Source organism: Diorhabda sublineata, chromosome 1 (genome assembly GCF_026230105.1).
Source record: "Diorhabda sublineata isolate icDioSubl1.1 chromosome 1, icDioSubl1.1, whole genome shotgun sequence".
NCBI classification, from domain to species: domain Eukaryota; kingdom Metazoa; phylum Arthropoda; class Insecta; order Coleoptera; family Chrysomelidae; genus Diorhabda; species Diorhabda sublineata.
Genome location: NC_079474.1, coordinates 39,113,383 through 39,131,782, shown reverse-complemented (window position 1 = coordinate 39,131,782; position 18,400 = coordinate 39,113,383). Strand labels below are relative to the sequence as shown.

The 18,400-nt window shown below is 32.3% G+C and overlaps 1 protein-coding gene across 1 annotated transcript; it reads right to left on the bottom strand.

The window, feature by feature from the left end:
- Positions 1–2,504: 2,504 nt before the first annotated feature.
- On the bottom strand, positions 2,505–16,667 carry LOC130452481 (V-type proton ATPase subunit G-like). Its single transcript, XM_056791787.1, has 3 exons — positions 16,474–16,667; positions 3,318–3,517; positions 2,505–2,831 (listed from the first exon to the last, which is right to left on the bottom strand). The coding sequence occupies exons 1-3, from the start codon at positions 16,553–16,555 to the stop codon at positions 2,742–2,744; spliced, it is 372 nt and encodes a 123-aa protein (XP_056647765.1). The 5' UTR covers positions 16,556–16,667; the 3' UTR covers positions 2,505–2,741.
- Positions 16,668–18,400: the final 1,733 nt, after the last annotated feature.

Genomic DNA, 18,400 nt, shown 5'->3' with positions numbered 1-18,400 from the left:
AACTATTCACCCTGAGTCCTTTGTTATTTTCTCATCATCTTAGACTTTGAAGCCTACTTTTAAAATCATGGTGCTAAAGGAGTAATTTTGGATTACAATGAAAATATTAATATGCTACTTTATGTCGATGATATGGTCTTATTTGCAGTCTTAAATAGAGCTGTAAAGAAACTTTGAGATTTTAGAGTCCTACTGTGAAAAATTAAGTAAATCCCAGCAAAACTAAAATAGTAGTTTTCCCTAGAAATGCTTCTGTGGGGCTTGAGCTACAGTTTCGTTATAAATAAGCTGCTATTGAGCTCTAGAATACTTATGAATATTTGGGAACCATCTTCACATTCAATGGAATATTTCTAAACAACCTAAAACAGCGAGAAGAAAAAGCAAAACTTTCCCAAGGAGCAACTCTTAGAAATATAAATTCAGCGGGTATATCAGCTCTCAACTCAATAAAGCATTGTACTACCTACCTTCATATATGCAATTAAAACCTATTCAAAACTTTCCATATTAATCCCACAGATATTCTTGTCAGTTTTGACATTATCTCCTTATTTACTAACATCCCCATTGATGAAACTTTGTCTATCTTAGACACTAGCAACGCAACATTTTGAAAATAAAGCACTAGCCTCCTCCCTCTCCGACCAAATTGTTGGCTACGATATGTTGATGACACTTTTGTCATTTGGCTTCATGGAAGAGATACTTTAGATTCCTTCCTGCTCCGTATGAATAGCTTACATCCTTGTAGACAGTTCATGATGGAGGTGAAGGAAGACTCATCTCTGTCGTTCCTTGACGTCACAATTAGAAAACTTTCTCCACACGGTTTCTGTCACTCCGTATATCGCAAACCCACTCATACCATACCTCAAAGCTCAATCTCATAATTATTCGGTCCAATTTAACTCTGTCATTGATACGCTCGTATCACGATTGATCTCTTTGACTGACGAATCATTTGAAATCAATTTTTTGAGACAAAATTTATAGGGAATGGTTACAACGAAACCCAAATTTCTAGGATCATCCACAAATTTTCATCTCGAACTCGAGAAGCTATTGAAATAGAGAAACTTCCAAACTGTCTGAATACAAGGGACACGACGATAGCCAGAGATTGTCGGCAACTTGGAAACACCTTCTTTATCCACTTCGTTCCAATATCACTTCGGCCAACAATAACATTTCCTCTAAAACCTCTCGAGAAGCCGATCTCCCGCTAATAATATACTTCCCAATCACGCCAAATCTCCAGAACTCGCCTATAATTACAAGGTACAGGCGACTAGCTCCCCAGCAGTGAGTGTGTTAGTAGTGTCAACAGTGTTCTTAATGGTAAGCATTATATATTAATGTTCTATTTCAATCATTTTATATTTTTGGTTCAGATTTTCATTTTCTCGGTGAAATTCTAAGGAGTAGGCAGATTGAGACCTTGGAATCAACCAAGAAAAAGCAGTGATTCGTTCGATGGATTGGACAGATTGGCACAACGGAAACGGATCAGCTCTTACCAATAAACGAATAATCACCCTATCCCCATCTTATACTTTTTGCATTATGTTTTCCCAAAATTCTATTCTAATGTCTTGTTGTAAGACAGATTTCCGAATAAATGTGAAATAATTTTCTATAAAACTTCCAATTATTTCCAATTATTTGGTTGGCCTAATTTAGGGAGATTTTTAGTTAAACCCACTTCTTTAAAAAGTGAAAAATCCTTTCGTTCTGTCGTTTTACTATTTTGTTTGTGATTCGGATACGTATCATAAGTTGTAAGTTCTTTTATGATTACCGTAACCTCTCATCATAAGAATCGTTATTATTTCCTGTTCGGTAATTAGTTAAATGTTTAAAGTCTCTAATGACAATAAATAGATTTCACTAATGACAATTAAAAATATTTTTTTAATAATTTTAATTTCAAATGACTGATGACTGAAACATTGGAACTATTTAATGTAAAATTATCTGGCCTTCACAGTTGTATATGTAATTTAATGGATTACGAAAGCTTGGACGACGTTTCGACTTTTCTTTAAGTCTTTATCAAAATAAGATATTGACATTGACAATTTGCTTATTCAAGATAGGTCGTACATTTGGAAAAGATAAGTAAGGAAAAGATTACAAGAAGAAGCCAGAACAGTAAGAGCGAGAAACAAGGAATACCAAGGAAGATCTGGAAAGATGAAATCAACAAACCGATTAAGAACAGAGGGAAGAAATTACATGGGGTACTACCATAAACCATAGACCAAAAGAAATGGAAAGGTAGATAGTAAATACACATAAGGATTGTTGTTTAAGAAAAGTAAATATATATATATATATATATATATATATATATATATATATATATATATATATATAATAAACTTTTTTCTACAGTTATTATGCAGTGCCTGCTCAAAATTTGATTTTAAGATTCAAATGTTTCAGGTATGACTCACGTTATGAATTTAACAGGGTACATAAAACGAAAACAAAAAACCATCTTTTACTTGCACGTAACATTAGGACGTTTACGTCTCAGATAAGATTACAGTAATTATGACATCTTATTTTGTGTAATTAACTTAAAATTTTCTTAACCTATTGAGTTTTAAAAATGGTAATATGTTTCTTTTAACGATATATCAACTGCACCTACATAACATTTTATTCCTATAAACTACTGGAACTCCACAATAATATATTAGAGTAAAAATAACAATGTTCAACTTAATAGCTGATTATATTTTGTTGAATGTTTTCATGATGGCATAATTACGATGAACCTCGGGCTTCACGTCAATGGCCAAACCAATTAAATCCAAAATAAGCTGAAAAAAATAATTATCCATATCTGTAAAATCATTTGAGTTCTAAATATTTAAGAGATACATAAATTATGCTGATTTATTTCACAATTAATGTCTTATATACTTATTTTTATATTTCAATCGTCATTATAATGGTTCTAATAACAACAATAACGCAGTAGAAAAATTGAAGTAATAAATGAAAGTTTGGTTTTTAGTTTTATACAAACTTTCCTCCAAATCTTGTATTTGTTTGCTTTGTTACTGCTTGACCTATACACAATAAAAGTTGTATGTTTTCTCAAATTGCCTCTGATTCATTAAAAAAAATATGATACCCCAACATAAATTTGTCTCAATAAGCCGAAAATTATATTATAGATTATAGATACATATCCGATCAAATCACAAATTTCAGAAAAAAAAAAAATAAAAGCACAGAAACTGCTAAACTGAATTATATTATTTATGTTTGCCTATCCAAATTATTATTTTCTCAATACTTACAGCCTCCTTATTATGCTTGACACTCTCATCTAACTGAAACATATAACGTTCAGTATCTTTCTCAATTTTAGCAGCTGCGTCTTCTTTAGAACCCATATATTTGATTTCATATTCTCTAAATTGTCTTTCCCTTTCTTTTCTGTAGAGTTCTATCTCAGCTGCAGCTTCTTCTCTAGCTTGCTTTATTCTTCTTGTTTTTCCTATAATGAATGACAATCGCTAATAAAACTTTCTATGAGGCCTAATTTATATACAGCTCAATATGTGATATTGTTGTAAAAAAGTGCTGGAAGAAATATGTAAAAGTTTCATTTCCATCATGTCCGTGGAGAGCCACTTCAAATGTCCCCCAAAATTTAATACAATTAATAATTTTTGACATTGTATATTTATTTATCGACACAATTTATTATACCTCTATATATTTAACCATTAAACAAAATCTAAACTTAAATATAATATTGATTGATCCTAATATTCGATGATGGTATAAAGAGGGCTTTTGAAGATTAAGTCCAAGCTTTATTGCCACAAAAAAGTGAACAGGGAAACAATATAACTAATGTATTTTTTGGTAAAACCATAAATATAAACATTTTTGGCGGTGAGTGAATTTTCATGTGTTAATTGCTTATCTTTCATTTCAAAATCTGCGTATCAATATTAACAAAACCTCTTACTATTTATAAAGTTACACAAAATTTCCTAAACAAAAAAAGTTCTAGTAAAGGATATTGTTATTTAGTTCAAATCGTTCTTAAGAACTAGAGAGTTGCGCAGGACCATCCAGGCATAACGTTAGTATCCTAGGTGAATAATATTACTGTTTCAACCAGCGAATATAATCTATTAAAAAACCTGATACTAGAAATTGATTTCGTAACGGAAGTTCACAATTTTATAATTCTAGGAGAAGTTTTGAGAGATGGCAACACTGATGTGAATATGTCAAATCTTACAATGCCATTATAAAAATTGACATTTTTAATGGTGAACGTACGATCAACCGTGTTTCGTTGGTTTTTAGAATTCAACTGTGGTCGCACTTCGCTACAGAAACATCGATGCTGTCCGTAAACTGATATTACAGGATCGTCATGTGATATACCGTGAGATTGATGCATACTTAGGCATTAGTTCTACTAATACTCATTCAATCTATCAAATTCAAAAGACGTCTATAAGATCGTGAGAAGCGACGAATTACAGTTCTGTGGTTAACCACTGGTTTTAACACCACTTCGCTAAATTACCGTATTACAACCCGCCCTTAGGCACAATTTTACAATTTTCGGAAAAACTGGAAATTAAACTGAAGTTTAAACTATGGATTAAACTCTAGTAATAAATAAAGTTGCTCTATTTTACAAATCACAGCTTAACTCAAAGTTTTTCTCGGTTATTGGTTTTCACAAATTTCAAACTGTAGCTTGGAAGAAGAAGGATAACGATTGGGAAAAGCTGGGAAGAGGATTTAATTATGGGAATAAAAGTATAATATAATGTCTTCGACATGACCAGAACCAATTTGAGCAAATAAGTGGGACAAATGTAAAAATTTCCCAATTGAAAACTACAATTTTTGATAAAATTGTTATAGGACCACCTTGTCTCTCTCTTATTACTGAGATAGAAATGGATATCAAAGAGGTCATTGGGTCAGTGAGAGATTGGAATTAGATGTGAGTCATGTAAATACCAAGAGCTTATCTTCAGTCATTTTAGGAAAACTGAAACTCTTTGCTTAGTAAAAAAGTAAACAATCTGAAAAAGTTCAGTTGGAATTTTCAATTTCGTTTTAAACTAATGGTTAAACTTCCTCGAGACCGTCGTAAAGTCTAAAATGAAGTTTGTCGGTAAACGTCATCTACAAAACGTGAAACGGTCCATATTTGTGATTTAAATTTAAGTTTAAGTTTCACTTGTAAAATAGGGTTTTAATAATTTTAAAAACGAAGCTCCTGATGAATAATATCTGGCGACAAAGCTGATAAATCCTACAATATTCAACCACTTTTATCATCCAGTCATATTTAAGGTGGCTTTAATAACGAGTATTATGGGTGCTTGTCATAAAGCAGAATTGCATTGTGTTAAATCATAGGTTTAAAATATCAAGGGTTCATTTTTACGGTTACTGCACCAGATACACAAATATAGTTGAAAATATTCCTGCCAATATATGTAAATGAAAAATATTGACATTAATAAATTTAAGACAATTGGGAAAGCCATTGCTACGTTTTTAAAATCACTAAACTGTAATTTATATATTCCCATCACAATCGGCAACTTTATTAGTAGATGCCTGCGTTGAAACACCATGGCATTTGACGATCAACTACTGAAATTCGAAAAAAGGGATTCGAAAATATTAAGACAGACACTGCAAATGAATTATAAATTTCTGACCGCAACCAGTTAGTGCATCAACAATATTTCAATAAACACAAAATGAAACAATTAACTTGCATATTTCAATCCTAAATAATCAGTTTACTGGTTGTTCAAATTTTATAGTAATTACAACCAAAAAATGTTCTTAGCATTGTTTTAGATAACTATAAAAATTTGTATATGAATTATACGGGGTGTTTCGGAATAGCAGTCTAATTTCTGGGAAAATGATTCTATAGGTAAATATAAGGAAAAAAATTGGTATAATAAACTTACAAAAACGCTTCGTAACCGAGTTATAGTAAGCAATAGATTTTTCCCGGATTCCTGATACCAATAATGGGAAGCCATATCGAATGTCTCGGGTCTGAAATTATCATGTAAATTTGTTCGGTCTATACGTGAAAAATTGAATAAAATAGATCTCAGATTTAAAACGTTAACTGACGTAAAATACAAAAAACTTAACTCCAAAATACATTTCTTTTACATTTGGAGTAAAATAACTTCGTTAAATGCCTAATAAATACATTAAACTTTCAAAATTTAATTCTGAGGAGAACGATGTGTACAACCTCAATAAAAAGTTGAAATGAAGAAGAGTTTGGTTTATTCATCACAAATAAACACTCAAGAGGAGTTACAAAATCGAATTATTGAAGCTGGAGCAACTCTCAGAAATAATCTCGACATATTCAGAAGAGTTAGAAAAGCATATATTCGTCGTGCTAAATGCTGTATTTAACAAGAGGTGTCCACATAGAACAATATCGTTAAATGTAAGGTTATTTAGACAATTTGCTTATTTTTGTTTTGATTTTAATTCAGTCAAATACAGATATTTTTAACTTGCATTCACTTTTTATTGAGATTATACACATCATTCTCTTCAGAATTAAATTTTCTGTAAGTTTTATTTGAAAGTTTTCTGCATTGAATAGGCTATTAACGAAATTATTTTATTCCAAACGTAAAAAAGTGTATTTTGGAGATGAGTTTTTTGTATTTTACGTCATTTAACGTAAAAACTATTCTGGTTACAGATCTGAGAACTATTCTATTCAATTTTTCAGATCAAATTACGTATAGACAAAAAAAAATTGCATGGCAATTTTAGATCCGAGACATTCAATATGGCTTCCTATTATTGGTGGATCAGGAATCCAGGCGAAATCTATCGCTCACTATAATTCGCTTACAAAGCGTTTTTGGACGTTTTGTTGTATCAACTTTTTTTCTTACATATTTACCTATAGAATCATTTCCCGAGATATTGGAGTGCTGTTCCGAAACACCCTGTATAAATTTCTGTACCTACTTGCTTCTTAATATTATATTCAACTTGTGGTAATAGTAGTACATTACCACTCGTTAAATAATGCATAATATTCTATGGCTGAAGTAAATTACTCACATAACGAGTAATTAAATAACTAAGTAAATATTTGCAGTTTTTCTTCAATAAATAAGTAGCCTGTTAGTTTTTCGAAGACAAGGCGTCTGTAATTGTAATTTGGCACAAAACTACTTAGAATGAATGTTAATTAAGAATGCCACATAAAACCTTGTTAAGATACATTATTTTATCCTTCAAAACTCTATGTTAGTGCATTAATTTATAAATATTTTAAATGATCAAAGAATGCACTGGAAGAAGAATATTATTTGCTTCTAAAAACATACAGAGACTAGTCAAAATTGAAAAAATTCAGTAATGCCAAAATAACATTTTCACTCCATCTTCATGAGCGGCCGAGGACAATACATAAATAACAGCCGGAAGAGAAAATAAGTATAAATATTTAGGTGAATATTTCTCTATAACTTGGATTTGTCCTCTACATAACGATTAGTAGCTTGTAACGTCGATTCATCTGTATTAGAAACTTGGACTTCAAAGGGCCGCGCAAACAAAAAACTGCGGTTTTTGACAATTTAGATCTAAAACGGAATGATTAGCGTCTTTGACATATGAGTAAATAGTTTTCTGCAACTTGGATTTGTTTTCCATATTGCGATTCATATAACAATTATATATATATTCAGGTGATTTTAATACCTCCGAATTAAATAAGGACCAAGAAATAGGTAAGGCAATTGGAATGGAGTGATTTGCTTTCTTGACACACATACGAGGGTTGCAGTGTAAGTTTTGAGATAGACAAATAAACACAAATATTAATAATTGAAAATGTTTTTCAAAATATTTTTCTTTAAAGTTAATACACTTTTGCATGCGTATGAACCAATTGTTAAAGCATTTTTTTCATTCCGATTGAGGTACCTGATTCAGATTTGAACGCTTCTTCAGGTGTAAAAAAACGTTGACTATGGAATTTATTTTTGATCTGTGGAAATAAGAAGAAATCATTGAGTGCCAAACAGGAACTGTACAGCGGATGATCCATCAATTCGATGTATTGTCGTGGTGGAGAGTGATTCGTCTTCTGCGATTGGTTTCTCTGGCTTTTTCTAACACTTTTGGCAAACAAATCGACATTTTGTGGATCAATTTTCAAATTGTGCGGTATACAACGCGAACAAATCTTTTTGACAGCCAAATGTTCATGCAATTTTGAATGTATGCGAGTGGAATTAATTTCCAAGTATGACTCAATCTCATGGTATGTCTTATGACGATCTTGCAATATCAGTGTACGCACAACATCGAAATTCATGTAGCGAAGTACGACCACGAGTGAATTCGGAAAACAAGCGAAGCAGAGTAGCTCGAGATGGTGTCTCATCATGAAAAGTCGAAGTGGATTGATCGGCATACTGCTTTTGCTTTAAACCAGTTTAATTCTGAGTGCGTTCACTATTAAAAATGTTAAACTTTACTCGGAAATACTAAAATTAATAGATACTAAACATTTGTGCAAACTCTGTAACATAATATATGATAGACTGGCTAAAATCCACCTTTGTGACTATCTCGAAGAAACCCAGTGTCAAAACTTGTGAAGACTACAGACTGATAAGCTTTTTTGAAGTTTATATACAATCGAATTTTTAAAAAGTGCAAATAGGTTAGTGGTGAAACGCAGTTTGGGTTTAAAAACGGGCTAGGTACCAGGGAAGCACTTTTCTGTATGCAGTTACTAATTCAAAAATGATATGATCAAAGAAAATATGTCTTCGTTTTCTTTATATACTACCAAAAAGCATTTGACTATATTCGGCATGACTTACTGTTTGATATTGATAGTAAAGACATCAGGATCATACAAATGCTGTATGCAGATTAAACAGCGGAACTGAGAACTAGCAGTTCTCTAACTACGGAACACCTTCAGATACTTAGGGGAGGCCGTCAGGGATACATACTCTCACGCATGCTATTTAACATATACGTGGAACGAATTTTTCAGCTGGCATTAAAAGACCATCAAAAAGGAATTATAGTAAAAGGAACTCTCATAAATAATATTAGCTACGCCGACGATACTGCGATAAGTCCTACAACAGCTAATCAATTCTATAAACGAAATTGAAACCAAATACGGACATAGAACCAATGGTCATAATCAGACAACAACACGGCGAAGCTCAATTACTTGTCAATGGAAATAACATAGAGAGAGAGAGTCCATAAAATTAAATACCTTGTGACGAGGAAGTTAAAACTCCTATAGCAATTGCAAAATCAGCTTTTACAGAGTTTAATAAGTTCCCACTCCGCCAAGAAGTCCCCCTAAGCCTTAGCGTGAGGGTAATAAAGTGTTTTATTTGGCCAATCTTTTTGTATTTTGTCGAGACTTGGTCCCTGAAAGTGAGATCCTTAAAGAGAATAGAAGCAATGGAAATGTGGCTGTTGCGTAGACTTCTGCGGATCCCATGGACCGAGCACATGGCGAATGAAGAAGTATTGAGGAGAGCGGGTGTGGAGAGAGAACTGATCGCGGTAATTAAACAACGAAAAGTATCTTATTTGGGACACATCCTGCGAGGACCGAGATATTCAACTCTCTAGCTGACACCGACGGGAAAGATCGACGGAGCGAGAGGACCAGGGCGTAAACAACATTCCTGGCTACGGAATATAAGAGACTGGTGTGGCATTCAGGGTGCGGCAACAAATTTTTGTCGTGCAGAAGAAGGGTGACTCGAGATAATAAATTAGAAGTTTTCGACAAGAGAACACCTAAACGCTGCAAAGTGTACGGTACTTGAAGAAGAAGAAAACTTTATGATGGCAATGTCATATTTGACTATATATTCAATAATATTAGATTGCTAGTGGCTGTAAGTGGAAACGTGGCCAATGAAGTGAGACCATGAGCCAATGATTACTTCTATCTCGTTGTTTCCACTTGTACTGGAAAGAGTAAACCACCTCCTTTCGGCAGCTTGAAATCTCTTTATTATAATGATTTTTGTTTATGCCCTGTAGCTGTGTATTTAAATATAACTCTATGATTATCTAACGTATTCTTCGCCAAAATATGATCATTCATGACTTTATTAGCAAATTGCATTCCAATATAATTAAATATTCATCAAAATCTGTTTGATTTTCAGTTGTTTAGTTAATTCTGATTGGTATCAGGTAAGCAATATATAATAGAATATTTTCAACATAAACTGATTCCCAAATTCTAAAAACGGGTAATCATTATCATAATCAAGTTCTATGTCTATGAATTGAAATAAGCATGATCAATTCATGATTCGCACCAGACTCAACGTATAATAAGTAAGACAAATACATATCCGTACATCTGCACCGTAATGTTGAAGTCATTATTCCTATACCGATTAGCAAGAGTATTACATAATCTGGATTTGATTTATTCACATCAGTGTTGCCATATCTCTGGCAACTCTCGTACATACATGTATATTTATTTATAACTTCGATTTGTCTTCCACATTGCGATTCATGACTTGTTATGTCCATTCTTCGGTCTTGGACATCAAAGGGTCAAGCAACCAAAAAACTGAGGTTTTTTTTCCGGACAACCAGAATGACTAACCAAGATGTGTTGAAAATAAATTGATGACACATTTCAATGTTTATATGTCGGGCACCTGTTTCGATTTCTACATGGGTAGAAGGAGCGTGGAATGGAGGAATTTGGCTTCGAGGAGTTGTTTCGTGCTACTGAGGACAGGAATCCGTTTATAGTTTACAACCTTGTCATCTGGTGTGTGATAACTGTGGTTAAAAATTGTTCAAAAAGATGAAAAATAAACGTAAAAAACTTCTCGATCATGAATACCATCAAGCTAGTCGATTTTCTGAATATAGAATAATAGTTACACATACAGCAGCATTATACAAGACTGAAGATTCTAAAAAGTAATTAAGAAATTGTGGATTGAGTAAGTCGGAATTTCTGCAACCGTTGGTGCTATTCATACCGAATATGTACACTGTTTACACCACCACTACAACAACACTCACAATTACACTGTCTGACGCGCGCTTCGATATCCAAGTTACCGTCTTCAGAAAAGTGTAGGTCCTCATTCAAGAGTAGATAATGTGAGGAATTTGGTAATAGAAAACAAACATTTTTAATGTTAGGAAAAATGGAAATGAACAAAGTAAAATAAGAAAAAATCGAGAAAACGAAACCAATATCAGAAAAAGTTTGTAAATATATGATTTGAATCGCATCGTTTTAGGTCAAACAGACAATTCTGAAACAATATATAGCAAAATAAACCTTTTATAGGCATATTAATATACACGACAGATATATTTGTGCAGGAAAATACAAGCAGAATAATAATCGATGAAACTAATAGAATGACAATGAACCGGAAAATGTGTATGATATGATTTAGTGATGTGGGGGATATCTGACAATATGAAGGGTGAAAGAGCTTTAAGGAATATTAGATATACTACTATTTTCGTATTGGAGATTATCGATTCTTAATATATGAAAAATTGTTTACTACTTAGTAGTAATTCCAAACATTTGAATCCGATGAACTTCGAGCAGGTATTATATAATATTCAATTAACGTTTCATAACATCTTTCCTTTTTTTCTATATCAATCTGCTTGTAATTTGGACTGATTTTAAACGAAGAACATGAAATATAATAACACTACAGAAACACAATATAACTTGTAATTTTTTACGAACAGAATATTGAGTTATCTCTATATTTTTATAATTTATACTCAAAAAATCCAAAAATAGTTTTCCTCTCTATCCACATCCTCTTTACTCAAGAGATATATCACTGTGTCTTTGCGTCTTTCCACATTTCGACATGGAGAAGGGATTCAGTATTGTTAGCTAAGTGCAGTACTTTGAAAGAGATTAATTAAAATATTCTGTTACATTTTCCATTTGTATTGAAATAATTCCCAATGTTTATATGTTTTGGTTACATTTAGAGGTGGTATCTTGTACATTCTGCCTCCGTCATTTCTAATCAATAGGTACTCTATCTTTAACAATCTAGCTTACTACTTATTCTCATTTTTTATTTTTCCTGGTAAACATTTCTTCTTGAGGTTCCTATGATGGGACTAAATCAACGTTGTCAAATCGTTACGTATATATAGGATGGTTTTTCTGAGAATTAGGGGAAATTAAAAATTTGAAAATTTGGCATACGTGATTTTTCTGGAGATTTCTCATATATTTTATCAAATTTTTGAAAGGCTGTAAATCAAACTCAAAATAGATAAAAAGTTTACTCTCTAATATTTCGATAAATTATTGTCTGAAGCATCTAAAGGCTCTACGTTGAGAGATCTTAGTGATCATTCTTTTACTCTTTTTCAATCACTTCTTTTGTCAGAATATCTATCATTCTATAATCAAGAGAAAGTAATATAGCGTAAGTCTATCTTGATGGAAGTGAATATGGTCACGCAAAATCATATTATACGTCCTATCAATTTGACTTTCCACACCAGTTGGAGTTCTTGGACTAAATCAAAGTAGTACTAAATATCTACATTATTTTCAATGAATGAACGAATATTCCGTAAAATATCAGACCAAACTTTCACTTCCTTTGCATAAGGTGTATGAATTCTAAAAATAGTGGATTCTCATCGGTCAAGTAACGATTTTGCTTGTTAACATGCCCATAAAAAATAAAAATAATCACTAGATCAAATTTAGTCATCCTTTGAAAATAATGTACTTCTATGATATTTCATTAATTTCTTATTTCTTATACCTTTTGTATGTTTATGATGCTAAATGTTCTTAATTTTAAGTCTTTTCTGATTTAAAATTAGTTTCTTTTATATTTTCATCTGTCTTTACAAAACAGAGGAGACATAAAAATCATTTAGAAACTTCTAGTATCTTGGAACTCAATATGTAGCATGGTGTCTCCAGACTTTCCACCAAGAAGCATATTGAACATAAATATTAAAATCAACATCGAGAATGATTTGAAATTACGTGCGTTTCTTAAACCTAAATTAGGAAAAAATTTGTAGCTTAAAACTAAAAATGATTAGTATTTATATAAGCAAATTAAGGCCGTTTGACATGGTGTAGGACAAATTGTATATAATTTCATGCAAGGTCAAAATATTACACGTCGCTTGACATTATGCGAGTCTCTTGCCATTTCATCATTACTGCCACTAACAAAAATTTCATTAGTAAAATTAAACAGATTCCTAAGCTACAATTATATTTTATAGTTTGTGAATGTGAATGTGAATGAAAATAAAAAAGCCGAGTAAAGTAAACAAAAAAAGTGGTCATTGCTTTTGGAGCCTGATTGACATGTTGGTTGCTAAGCAAAAAATAACTAGATCTCTCCCTAGAATTACAGCTAGCACGCAATAAACATGATACCAATCTGATAATGTTGCAAGTGCAAGATCTTGCATGAAACAATCAGCTGAACTTCATCTGCGTTTGCTTTTTATCAAGAATATTGTACCTTGCATTGCATTACACGTTCTATTGCATCATGTTAAGCAGAAATAGAATTAGATCATTTTGAAAAACAGTTCTCTTGCCCAACATAACTCGAGAATCCCTGATCTATCATTCATTTTGTTCATAGTACTTCATTTTACTATTTTTTGTACCATAACATCATATAAAAAGAAATTTTTGAAAAATTTCTTCTCTTTTAATATGTTAATTGAATGAATTAAAACCGCCTTTTTCGAAGAATATTTAGTGATAATTCTGTATTATTAAACAGAAACTCATGGTAACGGTACGTACACAGAATGACAGTTAAAGTAATTAATCTCCTATCCATAGTATAATATCAGGTAATAACCATGCAATTATATTCAATTACATTCAATATAAAAATTAACAAACTATTTCGGTTCGTTTTCGTAGTAAAAAGGAAATCTATTAAATTTAGTGGAAAAGGATGTAAAATTGTTTCTAAACATAATGTTAAGTGCCAAATATAAAAGACTTAATACTAAGCCTTAAAAGTATGTAATGTTCTTGTGCAAAAATACTCCTTTTTTATTTTAATTAATTATATGTGACTAAAACTGAAAACTAAAAAAAAATTACATCAAAATTCAAATCGAAATTATGTCTGGAGATTGAGGATCCACTCACAAACAAAAAATGAAGCAAGTAAAGAAAAGAAAAATTCTATATTTGCCTTGTAAATAGAAATGTTGCATAAAACATACTGCATATTATAGTGATTGTGATTGAATTCTCACTGGTCTGCCGCATCTTTAACTGAACTTACCATCGCTAAAGTGAAAGTGATGTAAGTTCTGTAATCAATTATTTTAAACAACTGTTTTGACGTGAATCGTTATATCATTTAATGATTAGATTTGCATTGTATTTCAGCATACTGAGCTTTTTGACACATATTATTTTTAGATTATCTATATTTTTGTGAGGTAAATTTTAATATAAAAGTGTATTTGAGTTACAAAAGAGAAAGTTCTTATATAGAGCTATATCACACAAATATAATTCTGTATAATATATAACCGGTAGTTTACGAGAATTGCTACTCAAGTTTTGAGTTGAGAAAATTAAAAACAAATATTTATAATTCGTTATGACTTTATTCTTTTTCAAAATATTTTCCATTAAGATCAATACACTTTTCCATGCGTTTGAACTAATTGTCGAAGCATTTTTCCCATTCCGATTGAGGTACTTCCAAAAAATGTTATTTGAACGCATCAACGTCTATTTATTTATTTTTAATCTGCGGGAATAAGGAGGAATCATTGGGTGCCAAATAAGGTTGTACGGCGGATGACCCATCACTTATATTTTTATTGTTAAAAAATGTTTTTGTTTGAACTGATCGCATTGTCGTGGTGGAGAATGATTCGTCTTCTGCTATTGGTTTCTCTTTTCGACCGCCTCTGAAGATCAAATGCTTAAGTATCATTGTACCATTCTACGTTGCTCTGATGGAACGGTGTCCCAAAAACCAGGCGACCATTTGATTCGAAATGTTTCGTGTGCGAACTACTTTTGATGGATTTGGCTCGTCTTGAAAGACCCATACAATCGATTGTTGCTAAGTTTCAGGTTAATATGCATATTTGTTACCTCTTCCAATCGTATAGATGTTTTTTGAAGCACCCCGATTAAATTTTTTCAGCATTTCTTTGCATAAAACGGCTTTTTTTGAGCGATTGTCAAATTATACGGTACTCCATACAAACAAATATTTTTAACAGAAAAATGTTCATGCAATTTTGAATGTATGTGAGTAGAGCTAATGCCCAAGTATGTCTCAATCTAATGGTATGTTACATGACGATCTAGCAATATCAGTTTACGCAAAGCATCGATGTTTACTGGCACAACATCCGATTTTGGAAAACCTGTAGCGAAGTGCGATCACAATTGAATTCGTAAAACCAGCTTAACACGGTGGCTCGAGATGGTGCTTCATCACAAAATGTTGAAGCGGGTTGATCGGCATACCGCTGTTGGTTTAATCCTCGTCGAAAGTCATAGAAAATCATTGCACGATTTTATTCCATTTTTTGACCAAGATGGATAATTTCCAAGTCTCTGTAACCAACTCAAATAGCACTCGTATGACAAGACGTTATGAGTACATTCTCTATTTAAAACGTCAAAATTTATGATGGAAATGTGAAATTTGATTTATTCACATCTAAGTTGTCATATTTCAAAACTTAAGTGGCGACCCCCGTATTCACTAATAATGGCTTAGAAACTTTTAACTAACTAACGAACTTCACGCAATTATTCCAAACAACAGTTGATTTTTCTTTAAAGTCTCTAGATTTACTCGTAATGCATCCTGAACTAATATTTTATGATGAAATGACTGCAAAGATATTTATATTGTGATGACTTTTTATATCAACATGTCATATTTAGCACTTTTTTAGTAATAATGATAGTTTCAGTTTTTTTTTCAAATAATTGAATTAATCATATCTATATACCTAATTAATCGTTAATAAGCATCACCTGAGTTTTGTCCGTACTCACAAAATTGAAACGAAGTATACAACAAACATTTGAAAATGGAGACATTTTGTTATATTGTCACGGAAGTAAAAAGATTATTTTTTATCGAACAAAGCTATTCTGGCACCAATACATTTCTATAAATAAAAATTTTTGGCAAATATTCAGTAATTTTCCCAGTAATTCTTAAACATATAGTCTACATTATACAAATTGTCAATGTATTTAAACAAAACTATTATAATTTAACTCGCCTACACAAAACTAATTATTTTAAAAAGTCCCCAAAAAAATTCAATTCCAGAAATACCACTTAGCAATCTAAATTTAACGCAAAGTTACTTTAAAAATATCATACTCACGTTTTCTAGCCTCGGAAACTTTTTCTGCCGCCCTTTTTTCAGCAACTAATAATTGCTGTATACCCTGACTTTGACTGGCCATAATAAGATGCGTTAACCTAAGTAGGTACTTCTTGATACTAAATTAATGAAAAATGGTTTCAATTGCTCTAAATTGTTGTGAAAAAGCGCGGTCACAGCGCGCCACGGATATTTAATTTTAAAATAGACCAATTTGAGAACGTAATGCTAGTTGCATAATTCACAGAAGTTCAAATACGAAAGTTATATCAATTCCCAACTGTATCACGAAATTTCAGACACGAGCAATAGAATAATAAACTAACCAAAACTCCTCTTCTATTCCTCTTCTTATTCTCCAGATGTTGGACGCGAATTTCAGGTAAGATTATTTTTCTACTCAATTTATTTCCTGTTTCGTTAATATTTTGTCTACCTGTTTCAATTCTGTAGATATGTTTACACTAATTTACCCGTTGTTTTTTTATTTTTTTATTTCTTGTACTGTTATTATTCTTATCTCTTCACTCCTAATTTATCCCATTTGTTTTCTTTCCTATTTTTTTCAAGTATTCTCTTTTGATTGCTTTATTACTTGTATCTTTATTGTAATATGGATTTTCAGTTTCACTTCTACGTCCATATCTTTAGGTCCCAGTATAGTCTTGACACATATGACACACAGTGTGTCATATAATTCAGTCATTTATTAATATATTTCCTAGATCTTCAACGTCGTTACTCACATTCCAGTGCTTTTGCATTTTATTTGTAATCAGTGATATTTTACGAGGTATAGTATTTGATTTTGAAAAAAACCACAAAAAATTTGAAAAAATAAAGATAAAACTTCTATTGGAATCGATAGAACGATCAGTGTAATTTAATGTTTGAAGATGATTTCATGTTGGCCGCCGCTCCGCTTTAGACAGCCCAGTGCGTCAATCTTTGCTGGCTTATCCCTGTAGACATTAGCGATAACATGGCCCCACAAGAAATAGATCAGAAGCATTAAATCACACGATCTGGGCGGCCAATTGACAGGCCCCAAACGTGAGATTAATTGTTCACCAAAGGCGGCTCTCAATTTGGCCATTATAGGCCCAAAAAAATCGTCAATCATCACATGGTAGCGCTCGCCATCCACAGTAACGTTCCTGCCATCGTCACCTTTGAAGAAGAACGGCCCGATGATGCCACCGGCTCATAATCCACAACAAACAGTGACTTTTTCGGGATGCATTGGTAGCTCTTGCAATGCTTCTGGCTGGTCTTCACTCCAGATGCGGCAATTTTGCTTGTTAGCGTAAGTCTAACTCCCTCTAACTTTTCCAGCCCCCATTCATAAAATGTTAGACGTTGTGCGAGATCGTGTGGCTTCAATTCATGCACCAGCCGTATCTTATAAGGTTTTAGACCAAAATCCTTTCGCAAAATTTTCCACGTAGTGGAGGTCCAATTGCTGCGAACGGCGGATACAGGCGCAATATTTTCTTCGGTCCTCACTGTAAGTTTGTGTTAGTGGTTGAATATGCAATAGTGTAAACTGGGTTCGAAATTTAGTCACAAGCTTCCGAATAGTTCCATCAGTAGGACGATTAAGCTGCCCATAAATTGGAAGAAGTGCGCGATGCACTTTTTTAACCGAGTATGAATTTTGATAATAAAAGTAAAAAATTTGCAAGCATTGTTCGTCAATTCATGATTAAATTATAGACTAAATTGAACTAGTTTCAGGATGACACAAGTCACGATTCACTGTCAGAAACAGTGTTGCCACAAATATCACTAGTCATCTTCATTTGTTCATAATTCATGATCACCTCTTTGGTTTCATGATTACCTAATCATTTCCATTTTTATATTGTCTATTTCTATAGTCCATATATTGTAGCTTCTTCATCTTTTTTCTGGAATATGCTAGTAG

Bases quoted from the DNA above. Each gene is read 5' to 3' on its own strand.
- LOC130452481 (XM_056791787.1), bottom strand. From the start codon at position 16,555: ATGGCCAGTCAAAGTCAGGGTATACAGCAATTATTAGTTGCTGAAAAA. The intron at 3,518-16,473 runs GTGAGTATGATA...CATTCATTATAG, and splicing joins AGTTTCCGAGGCTAGAAAAC to GAAAAACAAGAAGAATAAAG. The intron at 2,832-3,317 runs GTAAGTATTGAG...TATTTTTTTCAG, and splicing joins TCAAGCATAATAAGGAGGCT to CTTATTTTGGATTTAATTGG.